This window comes from Aegilops tauschii, chromosome 4, assembly GCF_002575655.3.
Source record: "Aegilops tauschii subsp. strangulata cultivar AL8/78 chromosome 4, Aet v6.0, whole genome shotgun sequence".
Classification (NCBI taxonomy): domain Eukaryota; kingdom Viridiplantae; phylum Streptophyta; class Magnoliopsida; order Poales; family Poaceae; genus Aegilops; species Aegilops tauschii.
Genome location: NC_053038.3, coordinates 432182871 through 432193902, shown reverse-complemented (window position 1 = coordinate 432193902; position 11032 = coordinate 432182871). Strand labels below are relative to the sequence as shown.

The following is an 11032-nucleotide window of genomic DNA, read 5'->3' as shown; positions in this document are numbered from 1 at the left end:
GATCCAGGTTGGCGTGGGGAACATCCTCGGTTGACATGCCACATCGTCAAGCGCCTGTTCTATAGGTCTGGTCTTCGACTCACAACGCCTACAAGGCTATGGCGCTACCCTGGATTTTGGTTTGCTGGTGCTCTGCCTCTTCCGCCGATGTGCGTCTCGACGGCGTTGGTGGTTGGCGGCGATTTCAGACTTGGTTGTTTGCAGGGACTCCAATAGATTTATTTCTAATATTCTTTTGTGTGGAGTTCTTTTCGCAAAGTTTTCTGGACATCTGTCATGTCTCGGTCTTTCTTGTAGTTTCTGCATGTATGTATGCAATTGTACTTGCTTTACGTATTAATTAATATAATATGTGCAGTCAAAAAAAAAACTCCAACGGTTCGCTCACGCGGTGCCCGGCGACGCACTCAATTTTCGGGAAAGAAACGGGGGAAGCGATCTTAAATGGAAACCAGTCAATCACAGGCTGGGCAGGCGGTAACTCGTAACGCCTCCCTCGTGCTAGGCAAAGGCATCTCCCATTTCGATTTGAACTCCCGCTCGACACCCGTTTTGAAAACCCGGACCGCGTACCCTTCTCTCAAAGCTGAAGGCACCCGCCGCCTCTCCTTCCATCCCCTCCCCCTGCCCAGGCCGTGAACCCTCCCAAACCCCCGGCCAATCGAAGCCCAAAACTCGACGCCCAACGCAATGGAGCCACGCGGCCGTCGCCGGAAGCAGCAGGGGGCGGCGGAGGACAAGGAGAACACCGCCGGCACGGCGCCGCCGCCCCGCAAGAGGCCGCGCTGCACGGAGCGCAAGGCCCTTGCCGAGCTCCCCACAGCCCCGACCGCGAACAACGCATCGGCGGCGCCAATGGGGGCGCCGTCGAAGCCGATGACGCGCGCGGCGGCCAGGGAGGCGGCCGCCGCGGCGGTGGAGGAGGAGGCGCGGAGGCGGGAGGGTTCCGCCATTGCCGCCCGCCCGGCGGCCTCGAGGCTGACGGACGCCGGGGCGGCGCAGGCGTCGGTTGGCCCGTACGTCGCGGACATCGACGGGTACCTGCGGTCCCTGGAGGTGAGGGTTCCTCGATTCATCTTCTTGTCTGACAATGCGTGCGGAAATCCGAGTCATTTTAGAGGTCGGCTTGTTTATGGGGTGCGAAGTTCGTGGTGTGGTGGTCGGATTCGGTCCTGTTGGTATGTCAAGGTGATAAATGGTATCGCACATTTTGGAATTTTGGGGCGTTATCTTGTAGTAGTCGTGCATTCTGGAATTTGGGGGATTGGATTGAGTTGGGGGGCGAATCAATCATCTTTTACTGTTAGATTGGGACATTTCTAGTGCTTTTCCACCTTCACTAGCAGAAAAACAAGTCTTTGGGAAAAAATTGTACTGTACATGTCATCCTTATTGTCTGAAGGTACTAGCATTACGATGAATGAAATGCAATATAGCCCGGTGTACCGTGGCAAAAATGAGGGACATTATTTGTGATTTTGTTGCATTATGTGACATTACAGGTTGAACAATTGAGGAGGCCGAGGGATGACTATATGGTGGCCATGCAGAAAGACATCAGCGCCACTATGAGGGGGATCCTAGTAGATTGGTTGGTGGATGTGGTTGACGAGTTCAATCTTCTGGTTGACACACTTTACCTTGCGGTTTCATATATTGACCGCTTCCTCACGGCGAGTGTCATTACCCGGGACAGGCTGCAATTGCTTGGTGTCGCTTCATTGTTTGTTGCTGCGTATGGGCCTAAACTTTCCTCTATCTCCTTTGTGCCTCTCTTTGTCATCTCTTACCATGACTGGCCAACTTACAACGGCCTAAATTTAATGCTGTAGGAAGTACGAAGAAATTCATGTTCCTAAGCTGGACAAATTCAGTGACATTACTGATGGCACATACACCAATCAGCAGGTAACCTTCTGCTAAACTTGACATTTTTGGTAAATTTCCTAGCACTGGTGTGAATGGTGGAGATAAATTTGTAATTTGTATGCACTGCAGGTGGTGAAGATGGAGGCTGACATACTGAAATATCTCAACTTTCAGATGGGGAGTCCCACCATAAGAACTTTTCTATTGTACGTGCTCTATCTGAAATTTCCGTATTAAATTTGCACATACCTATCAACTATCATCGCTATGTCAAGTACTCCCTCCGTTCGGAATTACTTGCCGCTCAAACCGATGTATGTAATTCCGGACGGAGGGAATAGTTACCATGTTTAAATCACATGGAAAATAGCAGCATGATTACTGCCATAATGGACTAAAAGAATTTCATAAGCCTAACGTTTGATACATGTCTATTGCAGAAGATTCCTAATATCTTGTCGTGGAGGCAATGTAAGCACATTTTTTAAGCCTTCAGCAGTTGCTTCTCTTAATCTTAGTTTTGTAACATGTTTCCCCCTTCAAACTTCAGTGTGCAAGTGCGAAAAGGTTGGAGCTTATGTGTTGCTATCTCGCGGAATTGAGCTTGCTAGACTACGACTGCATAAGGTTCCTGCCATCAGCTATTGTTGCTGCCTGTCTGTTCTTAGCCAGGTTCACAATCAGCCCAAAGATTCGTCCTTGGGTAAGATTAATCAAATCTTGCTGAATCAATCCACATTATGCTTCGCTTTGTGTTTGTTCTGACATTTACGTCTGCTAGAACTTGACGCTGCAAGAGAAAACGGGCTACAAGGTCTCTGATCTCAGCAGTTGCATCCTGAGGATACACGATTTGCAGTTGGGCAGACACTATTCAAATCTGAAGGCCATCAGGAGCAAGTACAGTGAGCGTAAGGTGATATCCGCTCTCCCCGCTTTCTTTGGCTGTTACATGCATTTTCATAATTGTTTCTTTTTGTGACTGTACAGTTCGGGTGCGTGTCGATGATGGCCTCGCCGGAAGAAATTCCGGTATCTCTCCTCAAAGACCTCGATAAGTGAAAGGCTGACAATGCGGCTTCATTTCAACATAAGATGGAAGCAGGGAGCGGATCCCTTATTTTCAGGGGAAAAGGGTTTAAAAGGCTGATTTGCTCTAGATCCCCTATTCTTTTGCAGGCTAAGGCAGAAAATTCATTATTAGTGGATTAGGGGTTGATCTAGCAAGAATCTCTCATGGCCACCTGTACGTAGTTAATCGTGCCATTTCGGTTGCATTTACAGTGCAGCCATCTAGCTCATCTGTAATCTGATATCAACGTGTGACCGGAATGTTTTTGTACATAGGTTAGCATGTTGGTGGTGCCGTGGTCAATGATAAAATTCCGCATGAAAGCTTTCAGGCAATGTTTTTGTTGCATACATCGTGCTTAACGAAAGCACTGATGAAGTGATCATCATATGCTCAAAATTGAAATGGGGCAAGCAAATATTGCGCTTGCCATCAGCAAGTCAACGTGTGCACAACAGTAAACTGAATAAGATCAGCCGGTAATGTCGTACTAGTAATTATCATCCACAAAGTGCTTAATCGAAGAGATAACTGACAGCGATTTGAGTAAAGTTCAGTAGCAGTAGGACTTCAGAATGGTGTCGCGATTATTACATGGGTAATCTAGCATTTGCGGCTTCAGAATGGTGTGGATAACAGAGCTTGACGACTTCAGAATGGTGAGGTGAAGTGAGCTTGACTTACGAACGGTGATCGTCCTTCTCCACCCCACAGAAGGCCTTCAATGGATCACTGGCCTTGCGCCCTTCATCCGAGTGCCGGAACGTCGTGTAGCCGTCGTTGGTGCAGAGACGGTACAGCAGAGGGTGCTCATCGTCGACGAGCTCGTCCATGGCGCTCAGAAGGACGCCGTCCTTCCCCGGGCAGCCAAACAGCGCCGACAGGCGCTCGCGGTTGCTCGGCGTCCTCACGCGGTGGAAACAACCCGGCACCCTCCCGTTAGTCACGACCTGCGACGGCGGTGTCAGTCAGACGCGCGTGCACTGCAGCAAAGAAAGGAGAGCGCGATGGCGCGGCGGCCCTCACCGTGAACAGCTCGCCGGCGACGAAGGTGAACAAGTCCGGCTCAGGCGGCACCGCGAGCCAGATCCCGTCCTGAGCCTGCACCTCGAGGCCCTCCACGCCGTGCTGCACGATCGCCGTCATGATGCTGTCGTCGCGGTGCGCCTGCAGGGACATGCTCGTCTCCGCGTCCGGCGGGGGCCCGTAGCGCGACAGCCGGACGACGTGGGCGAGCGTGTCCAGATGCGCGCCGATGTGCTCCTCCCCGACGCCGAGGCCCTCCAGGATCATCGTCTCCACCGTGCGCTGTAGCTCCCACACGTTCTTGACCGCGGACATAATCGTGTCGCTGCACGTGCACGGACACAGTCACCATGGGCATACCATGCCAAAATGGATGCACGACGGCTGCGCGACGGACTTAGAGAAAAATGGTGGGCACTGCTTAGTTACCAGAAGGCGGGGTTTCCCTGCGGCCAGAGGAGGTCGGCGAAGTCGCGGACGCGGCCGGCGTCGGTGACTTCGGAGAGGCGCACGCTCTCCCAGTTGGTGCCGGGGACGTTGGAGATGTAGCCGCGGAAGGGGCCCACCGTGGAGACGTTCCGCTGCTTGGCCTCCGGCGGGAGCGCGAAGATCTCCGGCATGGCGCGGCCGAACAGCGCCTGCCGGAGCTCCGGGCCGAGCGCGTCGTGCGCCACCACGACGAAGCCGTGCGCCACCATGGACGCCGTCACCGCGTCCCGGGCTTCCACCCAGCCCGCCCCGCCGGACTCTAGTCCGCGGAGGTCGACCTTGGTGATCTCCATCAGCTGCTGCCTGCTGCTGGGAGCCGTCGTCTTGGCTTGGCTTGTGTGGGATGCTTCTGGGATCTTGGTTTGTTCGATGGAGATAGGTGACGGCTGGTTATACAGGAGTACAAGTCAGCGGATTGGGTGTGGGATAGCTGCTCATCATGCGACGCTCTTCCGTTTTTTTAGTTTGGCGGACGGCTGGATCCATCAGATCCCGCCGCAAATAGCGGGGTGCGCTTCCCCTCGTGGGTGGCGGCCACCACAATACTTTTCACTCCGCAAATATACGCAAGAGCGTTGCGTATCAACGCATTGTGCAGACAGCTAAAAAGAACGGAAAAACTAACGTCCACACGCACATCGTCCACACGTCTCCATCACCATTTATTTTGCCACGTATGAATAGATGACATCAGCAGATTTTTTTTTGGTTTTCGGCTTAAAAATGTTTTATCTCCTAATTAAAAAAGCGAATTAAAAATCCGTTTTCACCATTAAATCTGTCTCGACGAGATCTTCAAAACTAGACCCCATGTTGATATGTTTCGACAAAATTATTTTTTGCCCAGAAGTTGCCATAATGTTTACACTATAGTTGCCATAGTGCTTAAACTAAAATTGCCATGTGTCAATTTTAGTTTGTAGATCATTGCGATTTTAGTTTTTTTATGATGGCAATTCCAGTACTTTAACCATAAAAATAATTTTTTGTATGAACCATGGCAATTTTAAGTGCATGTATCATGGCAATTTTAGTTTATGGTGCATGGCAAGTCTAGTTTCTTAATTTCCCGTTTTATAATATGTTAAAATTTACTTTTAATGTAAAAGAAAATTGCTGAAACATATTATGGCAACTTCAGTGTAAATATCATGGCAATTCATGTGCAATACACATGGCAACTTTTAATTAAAAAAATTCGCCGAAATATATCGATATGAGATCTAGTTTCAAAGATCTCGTTGCGAGGGATTTAATGGTGAAAACGGATCTCCAATCGGATTTTTTATTTAAGAGATAAAACATTTAAAAAACTGAAAATCCAAAAAAAATCCACATACATGCATGCCGTGACATGGCGTAGTCTGTGTGTTATATGGCGTGTGGGCGGGTTTGACTCCCACCACACGTGTGGACGTTAGCGTTGTCCAAAAAGAAAGGCCAATTGTGCAGATAGAAGGATTAGGGACCCTTAAAACGGACATATAGTATTTGTCCGTGGCCGTGTGACGTTTTTGCGGACACCTTAAAGCCATATATCCAGCGTTTGCCACCTTCGTCCGCGATACATTTTCTTAAACGGATGGACAAATATCATGCAAACACGACCGTATTCGTGCAAATCTTGACGCGGTGGAGAGGCGGCGACGTCGGCTCCACCTTGAAGCAATGGAGTGGCTGTGTCGGACCATGGTACCTGAGCGACCGCTAGATAAGGAGCTCCAGGTGCGCCTGTCCTCCATCGCGAAATGGCACATGTTGGTTGGCTATGATGGGAGCATGTTTTTTTTTCTTGAGAAAAGTTTCTTCTGTGAAGATGCATGGAAGTGAGGGTTCTCTTTTGGAAAACGCTTTAAATCCGATGACTGATTTCATTGCAACTTCAATCGTCTCGTGCGATCGCCACGTGCCATGTGGGACCCGCGCACTCTCCAACTTATCCTCTCTTGAATCCAGTTGTGTTGTCCCCCTGAGCATCTCCCCTCTCTCTCTCTCTCTCTGTGTGTGTGTGTTACATCTCCTCCGTTCTAGATCGGGACGGAGCACTAGAGCCATCCATCGCCACCGCCGAAGGCTTGTTCCCCCTCTACCCTCCTCCACCCTTCTCCACGTGGCGTTTGAAGGATGCTGCAAGCCCTGCCCCACCACCATCGATAGACAACCCCGCTACAAGGGGCGCGGTGCCGCACTACAACATGGGGCCGACTGCGAGTGAGGGTGTAGCCGGTGATGGGTTGGCCCTCGCTGGTTTCCAATATCACAGTTGTTGCGAGGTCGTCTGTGCTGCAGTGGGAGGCGGCACCGGTTCACAACATCGCCCTTGCCTGTTTGTCATCGGTGCCGCCGACAAACAGGACAACACTGCTGATGCGGGACAGAGCGAAGCGGGACGATGCGTTGCAACCGAGGCGAAGTAGGAGCAGGACTACCCCGGTCAATTTTTGCTGCCATGTTAAATCATCTCATTTTTGTGGATGGATTATGATTGCCACATGCGGGATACATCTTTGGTGTTTGCAATTTATGAAATCTCTTGTTACTCTTACCTTGCTGCAATCAATTATGTTGTTTTGCTACATAGGTTCTCTGTTTTCCCCCCAATGTGTCAGAGTTGAATCCGGCGGATCTTGGATAGGGGGCCTTGAGCTAGTGATCTTGGCTCAATGGTAACAGGATAAAGAGGGACACGATGTTTTGCCCAGGTTCACGCTCTCTTCAAGAGGTAAAACCCTATGTCATGCTTCTATTGTATTAATTGTGGATGGGGGTACAAAGTACAAGATGATTTACCTCAAGATCGTATGTGAATGAATTTAACCCTATGGTCTAAACCCCTTGGCTTATATAGGCACCGGGGGTACTAGGGTTACATGTAGGTCGGTTACATCAAGGGATAAACATGCCGAACGTTTGAACTTGTCTTTGAGTATGCGCCAAGTCTTCGAAAGATTTCATTTTGAGTACGCCGTGGGGCCTGACAGGTGTGGCCCATTGGTTGATAGTTTTTTTTGGGAGGGGGGGGGTCCTCGGCCCTAGCCTAGGATTGGTGGCCGACTTGGTTAGCACCCCTTATGCAGGACACCATCACCATGTTATTTGCATTTGTACCATATATGTGTGTATTCTGTTGCAAGGACAACAACAATTTTAGGCGACGACGACATGGGCTGCCACCAACGTCGGGTGGTGGTTGGATGCAGTGTGTGGGTGGGAGTACATCGCAACTGGGAGCTTGGACGGGATGGTAGTGGGCCAATTCAACGGACGTGCGTGTCATGATGGATGTGATGTGAGAGCTAGGCGTCATCTGCTAGCCCTCTGTGCTAGCAAAAGAGGGCTGATTTCCCCCCGTTTTCCACCGGCTGTGGCCTAGCGTTGCCCTTTCCTTTTTCTTTTCGAGATGGATGTGAGAGCTAGGCATCATCTGCTGGTTGGCTGACGTGTGAAAGTCCTTTTTTGTGAGGTGCAGGTGAGGATTTTTTTTCAAAATGGAGAAAAGAGCGCACACCTTCATCCCAGGCGGCGTGCAATCGTGCCCCCCAACAACTAGTAAAACAACGAGGCGGATGCACCACCCTCAAAAACAAAAGACCACGTTTCCGGGATCAGGTGTCCAGGTCCCTTAGCTCCAGCGTGAGCGTCGTCCTAGATGGTATCAGCGAGGCACATCACGAAGGGTTGGTCACCGTTCAAGACGCACCCATTTGCGGTGCTTCCAAAGCCACCAATAGATAAGGATGACGAGAGATGTCAACCAATGACGAAAGAGGGTGGGTGTGCCATGGACAGTGGTGGAATACCAGTTAAGGAACTCACCATCATGGCTGGGCAGAGTGGTCCTGGCTCAGCCCCACTAGCATCGATCCGTTTTAAGGCACAGAGCAAACATGCTCAACTTTTTGGTCTAATGTTCATACTTGGTTCCATGAGCAGAAGAACTTCGATCCCTACTGCACGGAAGTGATACGAGACCAGTCGCCAAAGTCGCTCACCCATTGATGGTACACCATCCTAGAGTTTGTGAGCAAGTATTACGATCATCTCAATACACTCATATACCGGTGCCCAAGTGGTGGATAATCTCTGAGCAATTAAGTTGTTCTATATGTTGGTCATTTGATCGGATATGCTATATGTGTTGACCATGTCCTATTTTGCTAGCCCTTCCATGCGGTCACATTGTACTTGAAGTTGGAGAAGAAGAACTTCATCCTCATTCATTGTTTGCTTGAAGTTGAATGGGCAACCCAAGTGGCTTCTATCCAATGCCAATACTGTCAAGACTGCCATGTTGGAAATGAAGATGAAGATGGCAATCCAATCGACCCAACAAAAGGAGAGACGGCTAAGAAGGTCAAAAGGGGGATCCCGGGGAGGAAGAGAAGCGAGAAGGGGCGGTGATCAAGATGACATAGAAGTTTGAGGGCATCATGGACAAGAAGGAGGCATTTGGCAAGCACCTTAACATCAAGGAGGAAAAGAAGGTAGAGAGGATTGTCATCTTCATGGCGACAACAGAGAAGAAGATCAACCTCGAAGAGAAGAAGGTCATACTCAAAGACAAGAAGATCAAGCTCAGAGAGAGGAGGGTTGAGCTCACAACCACTTCGGAGGAAAACCAAAATGTTGATCATGAAGATGGATGAGTTGGATCCCGACGCGGCGAAGATCGTGCATGTCGTTTGTGCAATGATGTTGAAGTGCTTGGCGATAGAGATGGAGGATGCAGAAGCTGCAGAAGAGCCGGTGGCGGAGTGATGAGGGAGGATGCACAAACAACCAGTCTGGGAGGGCAAAATTTGCACGGACTACCTGGCATGTTTGTGATCGAGCGCACGTGAAAACTTATGAACACCCGCAGTTTGTTGGTTGTGATGATTTCATATGTTTGATCGTATCCAGATGGGACCAAACAAGGCAGACCTTTTGGGTACTTTGTTGGATGGCCAGCTCCCGTATCCATGTCTGCAGACGCATCCATGAACGAACAGTGTGTCCGTTTTGTGACATTGGTGTTGGTTTCCTTTGGAAAAAACAAAATTGCACCAATATCAGTTCAAGAAACCAGAGTTGTTCCTAAACCACCTGCTCCGGTTACTCAGTGGCTAAGCCAGTGGCTCAACATGTCTCCAGCTGAAGCTACCTGAGAGGACGCCGACTTCATCAAACATACATCTCCTGAATTCTTTAACCAGTCCATTTGTTCTTGGTTTCCCCCACTAGATCCTCGAGGACAATGCTCGTCTTCTAGGCGGAGTGACTGTCATGACCTACATCAAGCCTACACTTCGCCTACTTGGACGAAACTGAAGAATTCGACAGTTGGACTGAAGAAGAGGCGAACCGGTGCGCTAAATTGATGGACGCTCAAAGTATTCTCTCTCCAAAGTGGCGATCAACGGCTCTCATCGACCAGGCCAAGCCAACGATAAACGTTTCTAAAAGGAAAAAGTCCAAAATAAACCTTGAAGTTGTAGACGAAAGCTAAACCAAACCCTGAACTTTGAATCCCGGAAATTGGCACTCTGAACTTGTAATCCCGGTCTATTTTGAACCCTATACCTGTTTGACACACTGGGAATACTACAATCCCGGCCGGGATTACCAGCTACTCTCACGGACAAGAATTTGGGCCGGCCCACTATAAGACAACAAGAATTCGTGAGGTTTAAAAAATGTCCGCGCATTTCTAAAATTGTTTAGAAGTTAAAATGTTCCTGTTTTCTATTTTTCGCACAAATTCAATTTTTTTGTGTTTTTTAAAAACTGTTTGGAATTTTGAAACTCTATTAGCATTTAAAAAAACTATTCATGATTTCAAAAAAATCACATTTGTCAAAAATATTCAGAATTCCAACAGTTTTTCACATGCTTTGAAAAATGTTTTGTATTTTCAAAATTGTGTCACATTTTTTAAATAATGTTTTTGGAATTTTGTAAATTATTTCATAAATAATGTATTTAAAAAATGTTTCGGATTGTTGGCAATGGACTCGACTGGGCCAGCCCACTAGACATGGCGAGTTTTTTTTTCCTTAACACATGATGTAAAACTTCTTTCTTTCTTTTTCTTAACGGGTGACGTAATAATTCCAAAACAAAAAACATGCCGTGGAGTCGAACTTTGGACCTGGTAGCCACTACAACAGACGACTATGACTGACATAGTCAGAGGCCCGAAATATTTAATCAGAAACCAAAGCGTTGAACTTTGAAAACATTTTTTAGAGGCAAACAAGTATTAAAAACGTATTTATTTATGAAATCTTTGAACATTTTATAAAGTGCGAGCACTTTTTGAAAATTTCGAGTACTTTAAAAAAGCCAACAACTTTGAAAAAGCGAACACATTTATAAACATTTTTTGCAACCTGAACAAAATTTTAAAATGCAATCACTTTTTGAAACATAAATTTTTTCTGCAACCTGAACAAAATTTTATAGTGTGGACATTTTTTGATACCATGTATTCAAAACTTTGAAAACATTTAGTTTAAATGTACATAATGTATTTGAAAATATCAAAAGTTTATCCAAAAATATTTAATGTGTGCGTTAAAAATGTACATTGGGTAC

General features: G+C 47.9%; 2 protein-coding genes across 3 annotated transcripts; one reads left to right on the top strand and one right to left on the bottom strand.

Moving 5' to 3' along the window:
• The first annotated feature begins 470 nt into the window (after positions 1-470).
• On the top strand, positions 471-3276 carry LOC109763599 (G2/mitotic-specific cyclin C13-1). 2 transcript variants are annotated; one of them, XM_020322448.3, is made up of 8 exons: positions 471-1056; positions 1503-1735; positions 1833-1908; positions 1999-2075; positions 2313-2340; positions 2420-2572; positions 2651-2785; positions 2860-3276. In XM_020322448.3, the coding sequence occupies exons 1-8, from the start codon at positions 691-693 to the stop codon at positions 2929-2931; spliced, it is 1140 nt and encodes a 379-aa protein (XP_020178037.1). In that variant the 5' UTR covers positions 471-690; the 3' UTR covers positions 2932-3276. The 2 variants fall into 2 exon arrangements, with proteins under 2 accessions (XP_020178037.1, XP_020178035.1); XM_020322446.3 differs by having other exon boundaries at positions 472-1056; positions 2310-2340.
• Positions 3277-3438: 162 nt separating this feature from the next.
• Positions 3439-4904, bottom strand: LOC109763600 (probable 2-oxoglutarate-dependent dioxygenase AOP1.2). The gene is made up of 3 exons (XM_020322449.4): positions 4397-4904; positions 3968-4292; positions 3439-3891 (listed from the first exon to the last, which is right to left on the bottom strand). The coding sequence occupies exons 1-3, from the start codon at positions 4747-4749 to the stop codon at positions 3622-3624; spliced, it is 948 nt and encodes a 315-aa protein (XP_020178038.1). The 5' UTR covers positions 4750-4904; the 3' UTR covers positions 3439-3621.
• Between the last annotated feature and the right edge of the window lie 6128 nt (positions 4905-11032).